The sequence below is a fragment of the Calliphora vicina genome, chromosome 1 (assembly GCF_958450345.1).
Source record: "Calliphora vicina chromosome 1, idCalVici1.1, whole genome shotgun sequence".
In the NCBI taxonomy this organism is placed as follows: domain Eukaryota; kingdom Metazoa; phylum Arthropoda; class Insecta; order Diptera; family Calliphoridae; genus Calliphora; species Calliphora vicina.
In genome coordinates, this window is record NC_088780.1 from 67281971 (window position 1) to 67303214 (window position 21244).

Here is a 21244-nt window from a genome sequence, read left to right on the forward strand (position 1 = left end):
GGTATTCTCCAGTTCCTCACAGAAACGCTCCCAAGATACCTTCTTTGTCCATCTGGTTTCCCTCTTGAAAGTGTTGAAGCTTTGACGATAATCGTGCCAGCTTTACAAGTCTTGGTCCCTCTTCGTCTTATTAAAAAGTTTTCTACATTCCTTCCTTAGCTGCATTAGTCTAGGATTCCACCATGGTTGCCGGAATTACCTAGGTCCTTGCCGCTCCCCACACGAAGCATTGTAGGCTTCCCTTAATGACCTGGATAGAATCTCTACCGAGTCGTCCAAGTCCCGTGTACCATTTAATCTATCCATTTCTGGAGGTGTGGTGCCACTAAGATTGCTGAATTTGATACAGTCGGTTCTCCTCGGATTTCTAAAGGGTCTTTCCCTATCCAGTGTAAGCTGTATCGTAAAAACCATCCTGTGGTGATCGTATAATGAGCACTCTAGTGAAATTCTCCAATCAAGAATTCTAACTGAGTCAGTGTTCCCTACCAAAGTAATATCAATGACCTGCTCCCTGATCCTATTGAAGAACGTTGGTCTATTACCCCTATTGCAAACACTTAGAAGATAGAAGGTATTGAAGTAAACACTCACCCCTGTCATTTATATCCGAGCTCCCCCACAGAGTACGATGGGCATTAGCATCACATCCTATGATGAGATCATGGCCCCTTGTGTTACACCAGTCTACAAGTGTGCGTACGGCACGTGAGGGCGGATTAACTTCGTCGTATGGTAGGTACGCAGATGATATGATTAGGGTTGGTAACCCTTGTTGCTCTAGTGCAACTACCGTTAAATCACCAGAACTGTAATTAGATAGAACGAAAACCTTAATGTCTTTCCTGACCAAAATACAGCTCCTTACTTTACCTTCAGGGGTTGGAGAAAGGAGCACATAGTTTCGTGACCGGACGCCTCGAACTTTACTGGCAACAAGCCAGGGTTCTTGGATTAAGGCCACGTGGATAGCTTCCCTCTCCATGAAGCGCAGCAAATCATCCGATGCTGCTTCGGAGTGATGCAGATTAATCTGTACCACTCTCAGGCCGCTTGGGTTCATCGTTGCGCTTCACCGCGGGCTAGATCAACCGGAGTTGGTTTAGCCCGTACTTAATGATGCCTTGCGAAGAACGCAGGAGTCGGAGGGATTCTGAACCAATTTTGATCCCGAGATTCTTGCCTTCTCATTTGTCCCTCGAGCGTCCTCGTTCAATCGTCCAGTGCTCTGTGCCAAGTTCCTTGTTCTGACGTTTTATAAGTCTTAGAGTGGCTTCGTCCACCAAAAGAGGAACCCACACTCTCACCGTCGTACGCAAAAAAAAACCTTTTCGATTCTTGCGTTGGGCCAGAGTTCGCCAACTCCTCGGATACAGTTTCTGAGAAAGCCTAGAGCCTTCTCGTTACCACACCCGATGATCTTGACACCCTTTAACCATTTGGCGCTGTCGAATGCATTGAAGGAATCATCCTCACTGCGTGCGAGTTCGTCAACCATCTATCCGTAGTCATTTTCCCATCAGGTTGACTACGATCTATGATGGCTACTTGTAGCTCAGGTGCTGATGTTAAGCTAGTTGATGGTTTCAGCCGCTTACTCTCAGACGCCTGCGCTTCACCTGACCTTTGCCGCTTAATACTAGGTCTACTTGCTGGACCTTTGGCAAGCGTCGCGGTTTCTCGAGTAGAGGAGATTGCGGACAGCACCTTGGGTGTTTTGCTAGCAGACTTCGTCGTGCCGCATTGGTCATCACCTCTCTTTGGTCCCGACGTGGCCCTCTTTGATGTAGATGGGCGTACGTCAATATCCTCCGAGACGGTGATTGTGTTCGGTCCAGTGCTGGCATGGGTACATGTTTAGATGTGACCACCGGCCTGCTCTGGTTTGGTTCGGTCGTAGTCTTGGCTGGACTGACCTCTACAACAGTAGTATTTAGCATAGCTTCATACTTCTATATGTGGTAGGAATGTTTACGCCGCAAACGCTTTTCCCTGGTGGTCAAAGACGCGGGATCTCGTGAGTCCAACGTCCTGACATACCGGAGAGAGCGTTTGTAGCCCGCCAACCTTTTCAGTTTATACCTCTACCATATGTAAGAAAAAGACACTGCCGCTCCACTGGAGTCAGACGCAGACCAGGATGAAGCTCCACTGGAGTCAGACGCAGACCAGGATGCCGCTCAATGTGAGTCAGACACATCCTGTATTTAAGTTTTTACCAAAAACATTCGGACTGACAGAATCAGATTGTACTTTCAAGCCGCCCTTAACATAGGAAACAGACGCTAAATGATACGGTTATGTTGCCTAGGTAACCCAAACCACAGTCACCGACCGACATAAAAAAAATGCAGACGGAGGAAATTGGTAGCCGCCCTAACTAAGGGTCTGTTCCCTACCACGTTGAAGTCGTGATCGCTAGGCGACCGAAGATGGTCATTTACCCCACAGCCGCTCTTAACATAGTGGTCAGACGCTGTGAGGTATGGGGAGGGTAGTTCTAGGATGCTTAAGCCCCTGCACCGTGCCCGAAGACTCAAAGTGACTACCCGCAGCAAGTAAGGGTAGTAAAAATAATTGACATGTACCTCGAAAACTAGACGTGATGGATACCACATACGTTTGGAACATTTACTCATGACTCATTGCCTACTCATTCCAGCTAACAGTTAAGATTGTACCAAAATTGTGTAACGCAGTGTTTTTATTGATCTGAGCCAGATGCATTAAATATTGGGAACTAAGGGGACTATTTTTACCCTTTATGGCCAATTGAGTTTCGAATTTCAAAAAAGTACCATACACCTGGCGGACACATTTAAAATATTATTTCTAGGTTTTGTTTGTTTCTAGGTATTTGTTTTGCAGATATAGAGGTACAGTTTTTATCCGTTATTGCCCAAGTATACCTCTAATGCATTAAACACATTGAAGACAGCAGGCTTCACGAACATACGAACACAAATGCTGCTGGCTGCAGTTGCAGTCGTGCGGCAGCTGCTGAATTCTTTTAAAGACGACAGCTTCAAAATAAACAGCCGATTTATAATTCAGTGGTGTCACTTTAATAAAAGATAACCGTATAAAATTCCAAAGTAATTAAGATTTAAACAATGATTTTGAGTAAAAATATATATGTATGTGGTAATAATTTATGTTCCTGTTATAAATTTATTTCAATATAACCATATCAGAAACTTTTCTTAATTAAGTAAAAAAAATATATATTTTTTAAGCACTAAATTGATTAACATTTTTTATTATATGATGTTACGTATACACGGTTGTCATATTCTTACAATATTGTCAGAAAATGTTCAATAAATGGTTAACACCCATATGTTTCAACATAAGTTCTCATGATTGTGTTAACCATTTTCTGAGCATGTTCCTGACAATCTAGACAATCAATGATTTTTAAGTAAAAGCTATTCAGAATAATATAGTCCAGGTAATTTTAAAAAGAAAAATATAAAAATCATTACAGTAAGGAAATTCTGGTCATTCCCCAAAATATGGCCAAAAAATTAGTTTTTCTCGAAAATCGCAAAATTTATATCGCAGGTACGGAAAAACTATAGGAGGTATTGACATACTTTTTTCACATTTTTATTCCCTATTATGTTGTCAATAAATCCCCATGTGATGATCAAAAAATTCTGAAATTTGTTTAACAAAATTTTTAAAAATTTGAAGTTGGAGTTTTGAAACTGCCGTTAAAAAAATTTAATTTTTTTGGTCATACCTGCGAATAGGTTAACGGTATCCTACGAGTACAAAAACTCATATACAAGTAAATATGGATATATTTTAAGTAAAAATAAGCTTTTATTTTAATATTTCTCAAAATATGTTAATTTTGTTCATAAATTTCTTGTTCTAGTGGCCTGAGACACGTTAATGGCCTGGCGATTTTTTAATAACTTTAACATTTTTTCACCAATTTTTGTCTTTTATATCTTATTATAACGACAATTACGTACACATTTCGATTCTTTTAAATTAAATTGTAAAAGTCATTATTTAATGGCAAAATTTTTACAAAAACTGAAAAAATTGCATATTTTCCCCTTGTAAATGCACCTCAAAACTTCAGCGTCGTTGCGCCACCAGTTAACCTTATCCTATCATCCTAATATTTTACACAACGTGTTTCTACAATACATAGAACAATTCTAGAGGGGGGGACGATCAAAATTCGCAATTTTATTTTTTTGGAGCACTCTAATGTATATAAACTATAGTTGCTAATTTTACTGGTTGCTTACTTGGGGGTTACACGATCAAGTTTTGCCTTTCAAGTTTTAATACACTCACACTTTTTTACTAATACACTCACACTTTTAAGAATTGAAACGAACTTGCATTCAATTTCTCATTCAAGTTGGTTTTCAATTTTTCTTTCAAGAAAACAGCTGATTACAGGTTTTTGCCCAATTTGTACTAAAATTGTTTTCAAGTTGCGTGCTGCCTACGTCACAGCTTTCAATTTTTATAAATTTTGACAAACAGTATATGTAAAAGACTATCAAGAAAAACTTGATCGTGTGGCTGCAGTGTTAGACATCAGATTCCAGTTTTCAGAAAGAAATGACATTTATTTGGTCATTAAATGACAAAGATTAATATTGATAATACAATATTGTGTTTTCCAAGTTTAAAAACTTTATCTTCATGCTGACTTCTTATTATATTGAATATGTACTATCAATATAAAAATTATATTTGTATTTCTGTTTTAATTATTTAAGAATATTGATGAAGTCGGTTACAATATTATCCTGCGCGATAAGAAACATTTAAATGCAGTCAGTAAAAAAGATGCCATAAACAGAATACGCAAATTACGTAAAATTGGCGTTAAGGAACTGCCACCTCCATATCCCAATGGATGGTATAGTATAATGGAGTCTTCAGATCTCAGGCAAGGTGAAGCTAAAAGTGTATCTGCTCTAGGTGAACAATTTGCGATATTTCGGACATTAGATAATACAGTATATGTGTTGGACGCGTACTGCCCACACATGGGAGCTAATCTAGGAGTCGGTGGTCGAGTTGTTGGTGGTTCAATTGAATGTCCATTTCATCAATGGAGTTTTCGTGGCAGTGATGGAAAGTGTGTCAATGTGCCTTATAGCACTTGTGGTAAGTGTATTCAAAAATCTCTTTTATCAATCATCATAATCATTTTATTCCATATAGCACCACAGACCTCAAAGGTCAAGAAATGGATATCGTGTGAAATAAATGACAACATATTTGTCTGGTACCACTCCGAATCTGATCAGGAACCATGGCCTCTTCCTGTGGTAAAAGAAATTGAGTCAAAAGAGTTTGTTTATCATGGAAGAAATGAATTTTATGTAAATTGTCACATACAAGAAATTCCAGAAAATGGTGCAGATTTGGCGCATTTCAGAGCGATACACAAGGCCAGCGTTTTAGCAGGAGGTACAGATCCACTTAATAGTGCTTTGAAAAGTGCAGGATATCATCATTGGGACGCTTTGTAAGTAAATAACCATAGTCAATAGGGTATTCAATCGATTAACCGTTAATCGGTTAAATTCAATGTATGTACTAATAAAATGCAACCAACGTGGCGAAGAAAACTTCTTTTGAGTTATGAGCAACGAAAAAAATATATTCTTTAGAATAACTCTTATTAGGCAACTTAAAAACTTACAAATTGAAAAAAAAGTTATGAGTAGGGGGCGGATTTTTATGCATTTATTATTGAAAAATATGCGCCTAAAATATGCTTCAAAAAAATCAAAATATGACCTAAAAATTTAAAAATAATGCACTTATATTTTCATGCAGAAACATAAAATAATTAACTATGGATCGCGCAATGTCCAAAAAATACACGTCAGAGTTCCCACTAGTTAAGACTCTTTAAATTATACAAAAATTAAATTGTTAATGTTTTAAAATTAGAAAGGTTCTTCTAATAGTATTCATCATGGGATGAATACTAGTCTTTAAAGCCTGAACTTTAAAATCATCAAAAAACTTAATTAAATGAAGTCGCAGTCATCGATGTCGAAAGAAGTTAATCGGCAAAGTTTGATGACATTTCTATAAGAAATTCAACAAAAAACTTTATGTCGAGACAATTTATTGTCCATTGACGCCAAAAAATAATATTTTTATTAAAAATTGGGATAATATGCATATAAATATGCATTTTGAAGTTAAATATAACAAAACATGCATTACCAATAAAATATGCAAAAATATGCTCTAACAAATCGATGCCATTTTACAGCAAAATGTGTGATTCGGATAGATAATTAGTCTACATTGTATTGGGACGTTCGAGAAAAAACATGCATTTTCATATAAATCCGCCCCCTAGTTATGAGCAACGTAAAAAAATATAAATCGAAAATAAAAGTTATGAGCAACGTAAAAAAATATATATTATGAATAACCCTTATTTGAAAACGTAAAAATTGTTCATTGATTTATGCCTAACTTTTTCAGTCTCAAAAAATTTAATAACAGTTATTTTTGGTCTCTGTTTTGTACACAAAATTCGTTGTTGTATTTCAAATTTAAAATGAAAATAGAAATTATTCGGTTAATCGAATAATTTTAAATTAACCGATTATTAACCGAATAAATCTAAACCTCGATTAATTATTTGCTCGATTAACCGATTAAACCAGAAACCCGATTAATTGAATACCCTAATAGTCATATACGGATACAATTTCTCAAAATTATTGGTAATGAAATGCCATTATCTATCCACATACTTTTTAATGACTACTATATATCATCTGCATTACTTAGGTGTTATTTAGTATCGGCTGGATTATTTATTAAATATCTTCAAGACTCTTGTGTTCAACTGTATAGTGTCATATAAACAAAATTCTTAGTTAATTATGTATATAGGAAGAATCCGTCCCATAAAAATACTGAAATCATTTGTACTACATTTCACCAGAATATTCAATAATAAACAATAGTCAGATATTTCGCTTATGTTTTTGAAAACAAATTCAAGTAAAGTAAAATCCTATAAAATATGCTACTTCGATGACTCCATGTAATGTCGAGTGTGGCCCATCGTATTTTCGTTCTATCTGATGCTGCAGAAAATGAAAAAAAATTAGAGTAGACTAGTGTTGCCAAATGTCTCAAAAAAAAATAGTCAATTTGCGAAAAAATAAGATAAAATTAAGATAATGGAAGCAGTTGTCAGATTTTTTAATATTTACTATTCTGAATTTCAATTTATATTTTCTCAATATTAATTTGAATTTCTTAATTTCAATCAGCTGTTTTCAATATTAACTAGCTTCTCTGAAGAAATTTCAGATAATTCATATCTGATATCATTCTCAGCGTCCATACGTGAACTTTGTAATATATAAACTAAAGTTTACGATTTCAATTACCCAGATACATATCTATAATAAAATAATGTGCTGTCAAAATATTAATGTAAATAAGAAAACATTATAAATCAAAGATATTTTTGATCAAACTAAAATTGGAAAGATATTTATTATACAGTGTTTAAGCTTGTTGGTTTTCTGAGTTCTTTGCAGTCCCTCTGTAATGTTTATACGGACACCTATAGGGCCGATTACCCCCATTTGAGAAAGGTTGGTCTTAATGCTCTAATATACCACCACATGGCCAACGCCAGATAACTATTCTTCTTTAACTCATTCTTAGCCACTTGGTGGCTCTGGGACTACTGTTATGTTATGCCTTGGTTATAAATATGTAGTTGGCATGTTTTAAACGTATTTGATTTATGTTTGGCAACCTTTTGGTATGAATATTGGGTATATGACTTAAAACTACGAATTTACAATAGATGGCAAAGCTTTTTATTTTCGTGGTTCTAAGAATTTTAGATTATGCTCTCTGTATTATATCTATACTGGTATTGCTTGCTGTTCCCCATAATTGGATTTCGTATGTCCAAATTGGTTTTAAGACCGTCTTGTACAGAATGACTTTGCAGTTAAGACTTAATTTCGATTGCTGGTGGATTAGCCAGTAGAAATTAGAAGCTTTTAGTTTCATGGAAGCCGCTAGGCTTCTATGTACCAACGTCAAGTAATGCGTCTATCTAAATGAATACCAAGGTATGTAACGTGCTCAAACTGTGGGATGCTCACGCTTTTTAGAGTCACTGGTGGACAACTTTCTCTCCTAAGTGAAAACGTTATGTACTTACTTGTATTCTCCAATTTTTTAGTCACGTCTGAGATAAATATCTAGGTTTCTAGATGCTGACAACAAGAATTGCAGTATCATCTTCAAAGATGAAGATGTTTAATTCTTCGGATTCGGGCTAATCAGAGCAATACAGGGTTGGTCCTAGAACACTTCCATGTGGTACACCAGCATTGATCGCATAATCGCTTGTCACATAATCGCCGCACTATATCCTAAACAAGCGATCCAATATCTAAGACTCTAATATTTTGTGTGTACTAGAAGGCAGTATGCATTTAATCTTGTGTATTAGACCTTTATGACAAACCTTGTCAAGATCCTGCGAAACATCTAGAAACAGTACTTTTTCAGTTCGAAAGATTTTCGTATATCTCCAGTTAGGCGGTTAACTTGCTCAATTGCTCCGTGATACTCACCTAATCCGAATTGATGATCTGGAATAATGTTTGGACTATTTAAGAATGTTAAAATTTTATTTTCTCAAATAGTTTAGACAAACAATGCAATAAACTAATAGGTCTGTAGGATGATGTCAATGTAAAATCCTTTCCTAGGGATTTTCTAATTACTCGGAAAAACTAGAAAAAATAGAGACAAGATCGCATTGAATAATACTGTGAGCACAAAAATTGCCACATCTGGTAGCTTCCCTATCATTTTCTGAACATCTTCGAGACTAACATTGATTAGTTCGGAGTCGGTTTCTATGCAAACAGGAAATTCCCTTAATACCAAAATTATTTATTGGGGTTGGAACACATTACTTAAATGTTTAGCGATAACAATGGCTTTATCCGTTGATCTACATGCCCAGGTACATCTACCGCACAATAAGGGAACTGAAAATAAGCGATCAGATTTGAAAGATTGTTATATATATGGAATATAACAATGTCCTAAGTCGGGCACCTCGGGTATATCAAAAAATTATGACAAATCTTTGTTTGCTATCAGATTTGAAAGATTTTTATATATATCGAGCCCTTAGCGCCAAATTATCGTAAGCGACAAAACACAAATTTTACAGGAGGTTTTTTTTTTTGATTATTTTGAAATTTATACATAGAATTAAAAAAGTTATGATACGATATAATATAATTTCGTTCAAGCTATTTGTCTATTTTTCAAAAATATTTATAACTTTTGACAATTAAAAATTCATGGAATACTTTATAGAAAAATATGACAAAAAAATGTTTTTTATTGGATTTTTGCATAGATAAAAATTTTTCGAATTGAAATTAAATTTTTATTTATGAATAGTTTTTAATGAAATTTTACAGCTATGTAGATTTTTCTATTTAAAATGGAAAAATAAAAATGAATTTTGATATTTATTATCAGCAATCCCGCAATTCCCAAGAAAGTGTTGAAAAATTCCAAAAATGCTAATTTTTAGTTTTTTTGGCTATAATATCCATACCAGGGTCGGGGTTATCCCTTTACAAAATAATTAGAAACATATTGAGCCACCTATAATCGGTTACTATATTTTGATATCGGATACGCGATTTGAGAATTTTTGCCCTAAAGTTTTATTTTACATAAACACGGTAACAACAATTTTGAAATTGGGTTTCCTTTAAAATATTTTATCAAAACTTAGCTTTCAGAAAGTAGAAATTCATTATACATCCTCTTAGAAATTTTTTGCCATAACTTAAAAAGAAAAAAGTTCTTTTTTCCCAAAAAATAGCGAAAAATCGTTTTTTAAAAATTTTTTGAATTCAAATGCATATAACTTTGGACTTAGTCATTATTTTTAAACAGTTCTTTTTCCATTTGACACATACATGTGTTGTTAGTCCAATAAAGGAAACCTGGAGAAAATCGGAAAATATTTGGGTACGCTGTTATCAAAAAAAAAAAAATTAATTTTCAAATGCGAATATCTCCTAAGCTATAATAGATAATTGATAGCTACGACGAGTTTTTTTGTAATGCTCGATGAGAGGATTCTACATGTATAATGTTTTTGAAATCGGAACTCAAACCAAGAAATAATATCGTTTTAAAAATGTAATGTACCCGAGGTGTCCTACTTTGAGGGCCCTTGGTCGCGCCCCTTCTTCTTTGCGCATGTGAAATTTCATTCAAACCAATCTAACTATTTAGAAGTTGCAGATTTATTTCCCTCTTTTTTTTTACCACTGTGTGTCGCTTACGATAAAATTAGTTTACTGTAAAATATAAACATTGACTTACGATAAAATCTTACACCCTATATTTTTGATGTTATTAACAATTTTGATATTCTGAGAACGCTAAAACATCAGTCAGTCCATAAAATTTTAAATTCTGAAATTTTAAAAATGTCGCTTATGATAATTTGGCGGTAAGGGCTCGATATTGTCTATTATAGTTTACAAGTTATTCGCATTTGAAAAGTAAAATTTTATTTTTTTACCTTCCAAAGGGAGAAGTTTGTGTGCTTAGTAAATCTTAAACTGTAAATATAGTTTCGATTTCTGCAATCCCCTTTCGAATGAAGGTCTCTTTTTAGTTTCCTACTTGCAGTGGACAGACTCAGCTTAGCATCAGGAGATCTCTTCTACATCTCCTCTTTTCGAGGAGGAGTCTATTAATTTCTGTATTAGAAATATACATTTTAAGTTTTCGAGGAGGAGTCTATTAATTTCTGTATTAGAAATATACATTTTAAGTTTATGAGGAATTTTGCACTTAGAGTGATCCAAGGCAGAAAAGATTAGATACTTGAAGTCTCTGATACAAGTATGGATATGTCAGCTTATGTATTTTTTATATTTCAACCAACAAATCATGAACAATAAAGCTTCTGTATGATACGCTGGATATTGGCCGTAATAGTTAAGTAATAGTTTCTGCAATAATATAATTTCTATTTAAATTATTTGATATGACAAAATCTATTAGATCAGAATTTTTCTAGGATCAGAAGGCCAGTAAGTAGGCTGTCCAGGTGATATAAATTTAAGCAATTTTTTCGATCAACTAGAGTCCTGTCTGTCGATCAACTAGTGCTGTCTGCCTTTGGGATTCATTAATCTGGAACCCCAATATGTATGCTTACCGTTGTAGTCGCCACAAGTCAGGAAATGATCTCCTAGTGTATTAACAAATTCTTCAAAATGTTCCTTAGTCACAGAAAATCGTTGGGGGAATATATTGAGCTTAGAGTTAAATCTCCAACTCCGCAAGCGAATGGATGTTGCTTGCAAATAGTCTTTGGAGAATTTTTCTGGGGTATAATGTTTTATCCTTTTCCTAATTAAAATACCAGTACCAGTACCTTACCATTAGGATAAATCGTGAGATGAAATATGAAACCTGGAATATGAAAATTATATCTATTTGTTAACTGAGTCTCCGAAATTAACAATACATCTATATTGTTTTCGATGATAAAATGTGGCAACTCAAGCCATTTTCGTTCCTTGTTTACTGATACATTGATACAATCATGTGAATTGTAAATTACCCATATTATGGTTACCACAATCAAGTAAATAATTACTGTGCGGTTTTCTAGTTTTGTTGGTATAAAACAAAATGTATCATACGCACGCGTTACAAAATTTATCTCTTTAATGTCATTTTCAATCAAAAATTTCTGCGAAATTACTTCAGATAGAATTTTCATATTTTTTTACAGCTATAAGTAGCTATCCTAGATTATATAAATATGTTATCTGGAAAAAATATATTTATATTAATATTTTTAACTTTTAACATCGTCACGCACATGTTACATTTGTCACGCACAATTACACCGTACATTTATAATACATACTTGGTTGTTTCGAACATTCTAAAAAATAAAATGCAATACAAAACAAGTAAGAAAGTATGGTCGATCAAGCCCGACCATATAATAACCTACACTAAGTAAATGAGCAAAATAATTTTTCTTTTAAAATTTCAATCATTTATTTTCGTGAATGATTTTCGGAAGAGGGCCTTATATGGGAGCTATGACCAATTAGTGATTTATGTCTATATGAAAGTTATTCCTGTTAAATTTTATGTGTATTCCAACATTTTTAAGAGATTTATGCTCGTTGAAGTGATTTTCGGAAGCGGGCCTTATATGAGAGCTATGACTAATTATGGACCGATCATCATAAAATTAGGTCGTGTGATTTATGTCTATATGAAAGTTATTCGTGTTGAATTTTATGTGTATTCCAACATTTTTAAGAGATTTATGCTCGTTGAAGTGATTTTCGGAAGCAGGCCTTATATGGGAGCTACGACTAATTATGGACCGATCATCATAAAAGTTGGTGACATGATTTTTGTATATATAAAACTTATTTGGAGTGAAATTTGTGTAGATACCTACATAAATTAAATATTTATGACCGATAAAGTCCAATTTCGGAGGACATTTGTATGGGCCGATCAAATTGTATGTACCAAATTTTATCAAAATATCTTCAAAATTGCAATTGACTGAGTCTAATTTTGTGTCCAGAAGCAACAAGTTGTATGTATTGAAGAAAAAAAAGTGTAACATGTGCGAAACGCGTGAAAATTTTTTTAATAGATATATAACATCAAACATTTTTTAATCGGGTTTAGCATCTCAAAACCCACACATAATACTATATTCCGGGAAAGAAATTCTAATATCTGATACTATATTGAAACATTTATCAATTTCGTAACGCACATGTTACATTATTTCTTATTCTATTAAACTTCATTTATCTTGGAATTTCGTTGATATTTATTCCTATGTATTATATATAAGGGGGATTTCATGTCAAGTGAACCAACTTTTGAAATCGATGTCTTCCGATCGGGATGAAATTTGCACCAAGGTTAGCTCTATTGGATAGTAACTCAGACACAATTTTTCAACAACATCGGTCGAGAACTCTCTGAGTTATAGGGGGTAAAATTTTGACAATTTGGTCAAACAGGGGTTTTTTCTTATCCATGTAACTTATTACCTATTGTTCTTAGCAAAATGTGTTTCAAATAGTATAGATAGCTATTTCTTCGATCTTTCGAAAAAAAATATTTAAAAAAAAAATAAAAAATTTTTAATATTTTTTTTCCGAAATCAAAAACTTTTTTGACTTTTTTTTAAAATACGCTATTTTTTTTTATTTTTTTTTTTTTCTTAAAATAAAGTTTAGATATTTTCCTTGAACACCTACTTGGTCGCTTAGTGGGATGCGAGTGGGATATCTATCAAAATAAATATTTTGTAACTCAAAACATAAAATTTTTGACTTTTTTTGCAAAATCAAAAACTTTGTTGACTTTTTTTTTTCAAAATGGACCCTTTTTTAATTTTTTTTTTTAGGTCAAACAAAAGCTTAGATATTATCCTTGAAGACCCTTTTGGTCGCTTAGTGGGATGCGAGTGGGATATCTATCAAAATAAATATTTTTTAACTCAAGACTTACAATTTTTGACTTTTTTTTTTGCAAATACGATTTTTTTTCCAAATGGGCCCTTTTTTTTTTGTAGTCAAAAGAAAGCTTAGGTCCATTCCTTTAAGATATTTTTAGTCCCTTAGTGGGATGCGAGTGGGATATCTATCAAAATAAATATTTTGTAACGCAAGACATACAATTTTTTAATTTTTTTTTGCAAAATCAAAATTTTTTTCCAATATGGGCCCTTTTTTAATTTTTTTTTTGCTCAAAAGAAAGCCTAGGTCCATTCCTTTAAGATATTTTTAGTCCCTTAGTGGGATGCGAGTGGGATATCTATCAAAATAAATGTTTTAACACAAAAATTGTATGTCTTGAGTTACAAAACATTTATTTTGATATATATCCCACTCGCATCCCACTAAGCGATCAAAACCATCTTAAAGGAATAGGCCTAAGCTTTCTTTATAGCAAAAAAAAAAAATTACAAAAAGGGCCCATTTTAAAAAAAAGTCAAAAAAGTTTTTGATTTTGCCAAAAAATCAAAAATTGTATATCTTGAGTTACAAAATATTTATTTTGATAGATATCCCACTCGTATCCCACTAAGGGACCTAAAATATCTTAAAGGAATGGACCTAAGCTTTCTTTTGACTAAAAAAAAATTTTAAAAAAGGGCCCATTTTGAAAAAAAAATCGAATTTGCAAAAAAAAAGTCAATAATTGAATGTCTTGAGTTACAACATTTTTATTTTAATAGATATCCTACTCACATCTTCCTAAGTGACAAAATAGGTCTTAAAGGAAAAGACCTAAGCTTTCTTTTGAGCAAAAAAAATTTTTAAAAAAAAGTCCCATATTGGAAAAAAATTTCGATTTTGCAAAAAAAAATTAAAAAATTGTTACAAAATATTTATTTTGATAGATATCCCACTCGCATCCCACTAATGGACTAAAAATATCTTAAAGGAATGGACCTAGGCTTTCTTTTGAGCAAAAAAGAAAATTAAAAAAGGGCCCATATTGGAAAAAAATTTTGATTTTGCAAAAAAAAATTAAAAAATTGTATGTCTTGCGTTACAAAATATTTATTTTGATAGATATCCCACTCGCATCCCACTAAGGGACTAAAAATATCTTAAAGGAATGGACCTAAGCTTTCTTTTGACTACAAAAAAATTTTAAAAAAAGGGCCCATTTGGAAAAAAAGTCGTATTTGCAAAAAAAAAAGTCAAAAATTGTAAGTCTTGAGTTACAAAATATTTATTTTGATAGATATCCCACTCGTATCCCACTAAGGGACCTAAAATATCTTAAAGGAATGGACCTAAGCTTTCTTTTGACTAAAAAAAAATTTTAAAAAAGGGCCCATTTTGAAAAAAATTCGAATTTGCAAAAAAAAAGTCAATAATTGAATGTCTTGAGTTACAACATTTTTATTTTAATAGATATCCTACTCACATCTTCCTAAGTGACAAAATAGGTCTTAAAGGAAAAGACCTAAGCTTTCTTTTGAGCAAAAAAAATTTTTTAAAAAAAGTCCCATATTGGAAAAAAATTTCGATTTTGCAAAAAAAAATTAAAAAATTGTATGTCTTGCGTTACAAAATATTTATTTTGATAGATATCCCACTCGCATCCCACTAAGCGACCAAGTAGGTGTTCAAGGAAAATATCTAAACTTTATTTTAAGAAAAAAAAAAAAATAAAAAAAAATAGCGTATTTTAAAAAAAAGTCAAAAAAGTTTTTGATTTCGGAAAAAAAATATTAAAAATTTTTTATTTTTTTTTTTAAATATTTTTTTTCGAAAGATCGAAGAAATAGCTATCTATACTATTTGGAACACATTTTGCTAAGAACAATAGGTAATAAGTTACATGGATAAGAAAAAACCCCTGTTTGACCAAATTGTCAAAATTTTACCCCCTATAACTCAGAGAGTTCTCGACCGATGTTGTTGAAAAATTGTGTCTGAGTTACTATCCAATAGAGCTAACCTTGGTGCAAATTTCATCCCGATCGGAAGACATCGATTTCAAAAGTTGGTTCACTTGACATGAAATCCCCCATAAATATAAGCAATTTATAAACAAATTTTTAGCAAAAAGTTTTTTTTTCACTTTCTGTAATAACGAACGCACTGCAAATTATGCTAAAAAAAAAACTGCAAAACTTTAGCCCAACTTATTCACTCACAAAAGTAACGGAAAACGAAGGAAAAAACCGTTATTTTTAAAAATTCAACTTTGCAAATGATGTTGTAAATTTACTGATTATATTTAACATAATTTCTCTTCTCTCTTTATAATTTGATTTTTTACCCATACGGATGTCTTTTCTGTGGAATTCGTGAAATATAAAAAAAATATATATATCTTTAAAGCGAATGGACGTCGAAAATATATTTACATAAATATATAAAAATAAATAAAACAAATATTGAAGTGCAATTAAAACTCTTTTTTTTCATTCTGGTGTTTGTTTTTATTTTTTCCACCTATAAAGAGCACAAGTGCAATAATATAAACAGAGATTACGCTTTATGAGTTTCTCAAGGGGAAATTATAGTGAGCGCAGGCTTAAGGCTGGGTTAGCCGACCGTTGATGGAATGTAACCGTAATGTTGACTTAACGTAACACTTTAGTGAGACTATAGAACCATGGTAGGCGTTCATATTGTTGAGGTTACGATGATTTTCGTCAAAAAACCTGAATGTGAACAAAAGAGCGTAATAGAGCGTAAAAATACACACAATTCATTCAGTTTCTTGATGTTGTTGTGGATATTTTATTTTTTACCCAAAAGAGCACACAAATTAAATGCCTCTTTTTGCGTACCACTGCTATAGAACATTAGCTTTTAACCCACTACTTCGTTAGCGGAAGAATTCAACCAAAGCAAGTAAGAACATTCATATTTAATTTACTATCCCGATAAATAAATAAATAATTAATAAATAAATAATTAAGTTAAATTTCTGGTAAAAAAAACCTTATTTATAGTCTGACATACAAAGTAAGGGAAAAAGTGGTGTGACCATATGCACCGTTATTCTAAAGAAAATTCTTTACATTTGATGTGCACTTTTAAAAACTTTTTATTTATGTATCCATATGGGCACACGGGGACGATTCGGGTTAATGAACATATTTGAAGATTAGGTGAATTTTACAGAAAGTACATTCACTTTTATGTAAATTCCTAATTCACAAACAAACAGTATCATATGTATTAACAAATATTACCTTTTCCTATATTCCTAACTAACCCCTGAAGTATATAACTAATGATAGATTTATTAAAATCAGACTGAAATGAAACTATACTATACTCAGATACGTATATATGTATAAGTCAAATTAAGTTCAGAACAATAAGAAAATAATGTGATCAGAAGAAAGAAAAGTGTTATGGGTAAGGAATGAATCATAATTATGATAATTTTTTAATTGTTATATATATTTGTTTTGTTTTAAGATTCAAAATACCAAATACTTTAAAATTTGTGGACTAATGAGTAATGCTGAACTCACTCATTGCAAAAAATCTTAACCCATTGATTGTTCAAAGATGGTGTATAATTTCAATATATTTAATTTTGCAGTATGATATGAAGAAAAGTATTTTCCATTTAAGATTTTGTGTATAACATTATTTTCATTAGAAAATTGTGTATTAAACATTTTCTACAGAAAATGTTTTGTATAAATGTATATATAATTTTTGTTTTCTATTCGAAGAAAGTCTAATATCACCAAATCAAAAAAAATGTTGTGGAAAAAAAAACGTTCACATTTCTTTTGCTATTATCAGTAATGCAGACACATCTGAAAGTCAGTTGAAATCTCAATATACTCAACAAATAAATTAAAAATGTTAGAAATATTATTAAGTCATGTGGTTTATTACTAAACTCAAGTAGATATCTGTGCCTAATATTATTTGTATATGTTCATTAATTTATTTAAATGTCCTATTAAGCCCATCGCCTTTTATTGCCACATGCTGAAACCTATGATATAAATTTGACGCCGCAGGATCATTAAAAATGGGGTCAGACGGCATGTATTGCTTGTGTTTTGTGCCATGTATTGGGACATTTTTCCATATGTAAACATATACATACCGTGTGATCCATATGAAACTTTGTGTATGTAAAATACATGTGTATTACTCGTGATATTTTTGGCAATTAGAGCATGTTCTATTTTCGTGTGTATAACAGTGTTGTATTTTCAAATACAACACTGTGTGAGTGCAAAATAAAAAAAAACAAAACAAAAGCGAGTAAAGAAGAATCATAATAAAATAAGTTTCATTGCATTAAATATATTTATTGTGATTTAAAAATGTTTTAAATAAATATATTGTTAAAAACAATAAACATATAAACTTATAGAGGTTATGTCACATGCAATTACATATGTACGTTTGAACGTGGAAATTATGAATCGTATGTATAATGTGAATTATGACATACTCATGGAATTCCATATGTATCGAATACATGTCCCAATACACAAGCAATACATGCCGTCTGACCCCCCTATAAGCAAGCTAAACATTTTATACCACTAGGTTAGGTTAGGTTTTCCAGGCAGCCACGAAATGAGGAAGAAAGAAGAGCAGCTCACATGGGTCCAGCAATGGTCCTTTTGTGTTACCTGAAAGTAGAAGAAAGCAGAAGAAAGAGGGACAGATATAAGTGAAAAAGGGAGAAGAAGATGATTGAAGAAGTTAAGAAGGAGATGTATGAAGAAAAGGAGAGGGAGGAGATCTTGAAGAATTTACGTGCCAATGAGTCGGCGGTTATTGGATCACTCTAAAGTGATCCCCGTGTCTGGTCTTTTCAACCAATTACTCCTACCTATAAAGGCACTAATGCCCTCAAGCCTCATATTCGAGAGCTCAGAAAGACTATTTGGGGAACGATGTCCCAGAAATCTTAGGCGTAGATCTCCTAATGCCGGACAATGACAAAGAAGATGAAAAATAGTTTCATCCTCCTCCTCGTTTTGACAACTTCTGCAGAAGTCGTGGTACGGCAAACCAAGTCTCCTAGCGTGGTTACCAAAGGTGCAGTGTCCAGTTATGACCGCCACTACACCACTCAATTGTGAGCGTGTAAAGCCAAGAAGATGAATTGTCCGTCCCCGATTTAGTCGGGGCCATATCGTCCTGGTTATAGTGCATGTGGGTTCACAGTCCCATCTTGCCTGAGCGAGCTCATAGTAGAAGTTACTAATTTGTAGCTTGCATTTGGATAACGGAATCCCACATAGGAACTCTATGTCTCCGTCAGGTAACATGGCGCCTTTTTTCGCCAGATCATCGGCAACACAGTTGCCCATAATATCCCCGTGTCCCCGTACCCACTTGAGTACGACTGTTGAATGTCTCGCCATCCTGTTTAAGGATGCCCGGCATTCCTGGACTAAGTTAGATGTTGTGTATACACCTGTTAGGGATTTCATAGCTGCCTGACTGTCAGTATATATACAAATATCCCTGTCAGATATCTTGTTATAACTAAGCCAGTTAGCCGCCCTTTTGATGGCCGATAATTCAGCCTGAATAATGCTACATTCGTTCGGAAGTCTGAAAGATAACCTAATATCGAGTTCCCGAATATAGACACCTACGCCAACTCGATCTCCCTTCACAGAACCGTCCGTATAGACTGAGAGACCCGTTGTGTCATGTAAGGGCCCGTTCATTGCTTCCGTACCGTACGGAATTGAGAAATCGAAATTCCTCGCTATGAAGGGCCTAGAAATGCAGTAATCGATATTCTCCAGAAGAGTCTTAATACTACCTATTATGCTGGCGTGACCATATGGAGTGTGTTTCCACGCACCAATCGCGTTTAGCCTAAAGGCAGAAGTAAATGCCATTTTTCTTGCCATTAGATCCACAGAGATCCAGTTCAATATAGTAAAGAGCGACTTTATTGCGGTCGTTCTTAAAGCTCCTGTTATCAGGATTGCCATTCTCCTTAAAACTCTCTCGAATAGCATACACGTCGAGCCACTGTCTAATGCCTTCACCAGACAGAAACTCCATAAAATAGTGTCGGCTTAATGACCTATCACATAGCCAGTTAACGAACTGGGGTCTAATACCCCACTGCATACCTATCGCCTTCTTACAGACATACATAGCCGTCAAGGCTTTTGACGTCCTTGAAAGGGTATTGGGTTTCCAGGATAGTTTACTATCCAGAATAACTCCTAAGTATTTTGCATTGTCCGATAGTGTTAGTTCAACACCATTTAATCGGGGGAGCGAGAAATGAGGAATCTTGTACCTCCTTGTGAACAGTACAAGTTCAGTTTTGCTTGGGTTTACACTCAATCCACTGTCCGTACTCCACCGACTCAGTATACTGAATGCGTGTTCCAGGCGTTGTGATATCGTGTCCAATTGGATCCCAGAGACTGCCACCGCGACGTCATCCGCGTAGGCGACAGTTTTATAACCTAAGAGATCCAATTTCCTGAGCAGACAATTTATGGCCAAATTCCACAGAAGTGGTGATAAGACGCCTCCCTGAGGTGTACCCTTAGTGGCCATTCTCGTGATCACTGCCGTTCCCTTTTCGAAGCGAATGATCCTGTATCGTAGAAGGTTTGTGATGAACCTTACAGTTGATTGGTCTAAACCAAGATCCTGTAGAGCTGAAACAATAGTTGCAGATTCTACGTTATTGCAGATTCTACGTTACAGAAAGTCCACTAACGAGAAATTACCAAATTCAAGGGATTTCTCAATATATCCCACTAATGAGTGAAGTGCTGTCTCAACAGATTTGCCTTTCATGTAGGCGTGTTGAGAAGGAGATAATGATCCTTGTTTCAAAGACACTCGTATATGGATGTCGATGATTCTTTCAAGGGTTTTCAGCAAGAATGATGATAGACTTATCGGTCTGAAATCTTTTGCTTTGGTGTGTGACACTTTTCCTCCTTTCGGAATGAATGTCACAGTGCATTCGGTCCACCGTTTTGGTATGTACGACCATGCAAGACAGGCATGATAGATAGTTATCAGCCAAGGAGTGACTAGATCTATATTATTCTGTAGATCAGCGGGTATTATGCCATCTGGGCCCGGAGACTTGTAAGAGTCAAAACTCCGTATGGCCCATTTTATCAAATGTTCGTCAAGTATAATTGACGGAGTTGTCCGATTGTTCGGTTGGGATGCACTAGCCATGTCTGGAGGCAAGTTCCCCGGAAAATGAGTGTCCATGAGTACTTCTAGTGTCTCACGTCCATCAGTAGTCCACCTACCATCCTGTTTCTGAATATAACCTTGAACAGTTGGTGTTTTCGATAAGATCTTGCACAGACGATTTGTCTCAGAGGAACTTTCGACGCCGCTGCAGAAATTCCTCCAGGACTTACGTTTCGCGCTCCTGACCAGATTCTTAAATTTGTTCAACATAGACTTGTACATTGACCAGTTGCCTGATCTTTTCGCCTCGTTGAATAGTTTACGACAACTACGCCTAGTGTTCGCTATGTCTAAAGTCCACCATGGAGGTCTTACCTTTCCTCTGCGAGCAGAGGGAGTGTATGTACGTCTTGTGGCCTCACTGAGAGAAAGTGTGAGCTTTTCCACAGTGCTTTCAATGTCCCTAGTGTCACCTATAAGAGGGGGTG

The 21244-nt window shown here is 34.1% G+C and overlaps 1 protein-coding gene across 1 annotated transcript in view; it reads left to right on the forward strand.

Annotated features, from left to right (window-relative positions):
- The window catches only part of nvd (neverland), a 79226-nt gene that overhangs the window by 45661 nt on the left and 12321 nt on the right, over positions 1–21244 (forward strand). The window contains exons 2-3 of the mRNA XM_065498828.1: positions 4752–5145; positions 5203–5509. Of these exons, the coding sequence (XP_065354900.1) occupies positions 4752–5145; positions 5203–5509 (701 nt within the window). The remainder of the gene's footprint in view (positions 1–4751; positions 5146–5202; positions 5510–21244) is intronic.